Source organism: Penaeus monodon, chromosome 22, assembly GCF_015228065.2.
Source record: "Penaeus monodon isolate SGIC_2016 chromosome 22, NSTDA_Pmon_1, whole genome shotgun sequence".
In the NCBI taxonomy this organism is placed as follows: Eukaryota; Metazoa; Arthropoda; class Malacostraca; order Decapoda; family Penaeidae; genus Penaeus; species Penaeus monodon.
The window spans coordinates 19,753,931-19,754,341 of NC_051407.1; the positions used below are offsets into that span (position 1 = coordinate 19,753,931).

Here is a 411-nt window from a genome sequence, read left to right on the forward strand (position 1 = left end):
TGTGCATGGGGTGGCTGCCGCTCATGGGGCGGATCAGGATCACGTGGTAGAACACGGAGCCGGCGGTGAGCATGAGCACGCCCACGAAGAAGCTCAGCAGGATGCAGTAGGCGCGCGACGTGGGCGCCATCTGCGAGGTGAACAGGCCCGTGTAGCGCAGCTGCCGCGTCAGCGCCGGCAGCTTGCCCGACGCCTCCGACCGCGCCGCCGCCATCGTCGATCGCACCTGAGGGGGGCAAGGAAGGGCGTAATTAGTAATTAGCGAAACACGACTAATGATAACAATGGTTTGATTAACAACAACACTCAGTTTATAGATAGCAACACCACCTTTATGAATAACGAAATAACGCAAATCGCTCACCCAGCGCCACCGTCGGGAAAGCGAAAGAGTCAGAGCAGAGACGCGAG

At 58.4% G+C, this 411-nt stretch overlaps 1 protein-coding gene across 1 annotated transcript in view; it reads right to left on the reverse strand.

Moving 5' to 3' along the window:
- Positions 1 to 411, reverse strand: part of LOC119586974 (SUN domain-containing protein 2-like) — a gene marked incomplete at its 3' end in the record, with an annotated part of 101,773 nt that overhangs the window by 3,142 nt on the left and 98,220 nt on the right. The window contains 1 exon segment of the mRNA XM_037935712.1: positions 1 to 226. Coding sequence (XP_037791640.1) covers positions 1 to 214 — 214 coding nt within the window.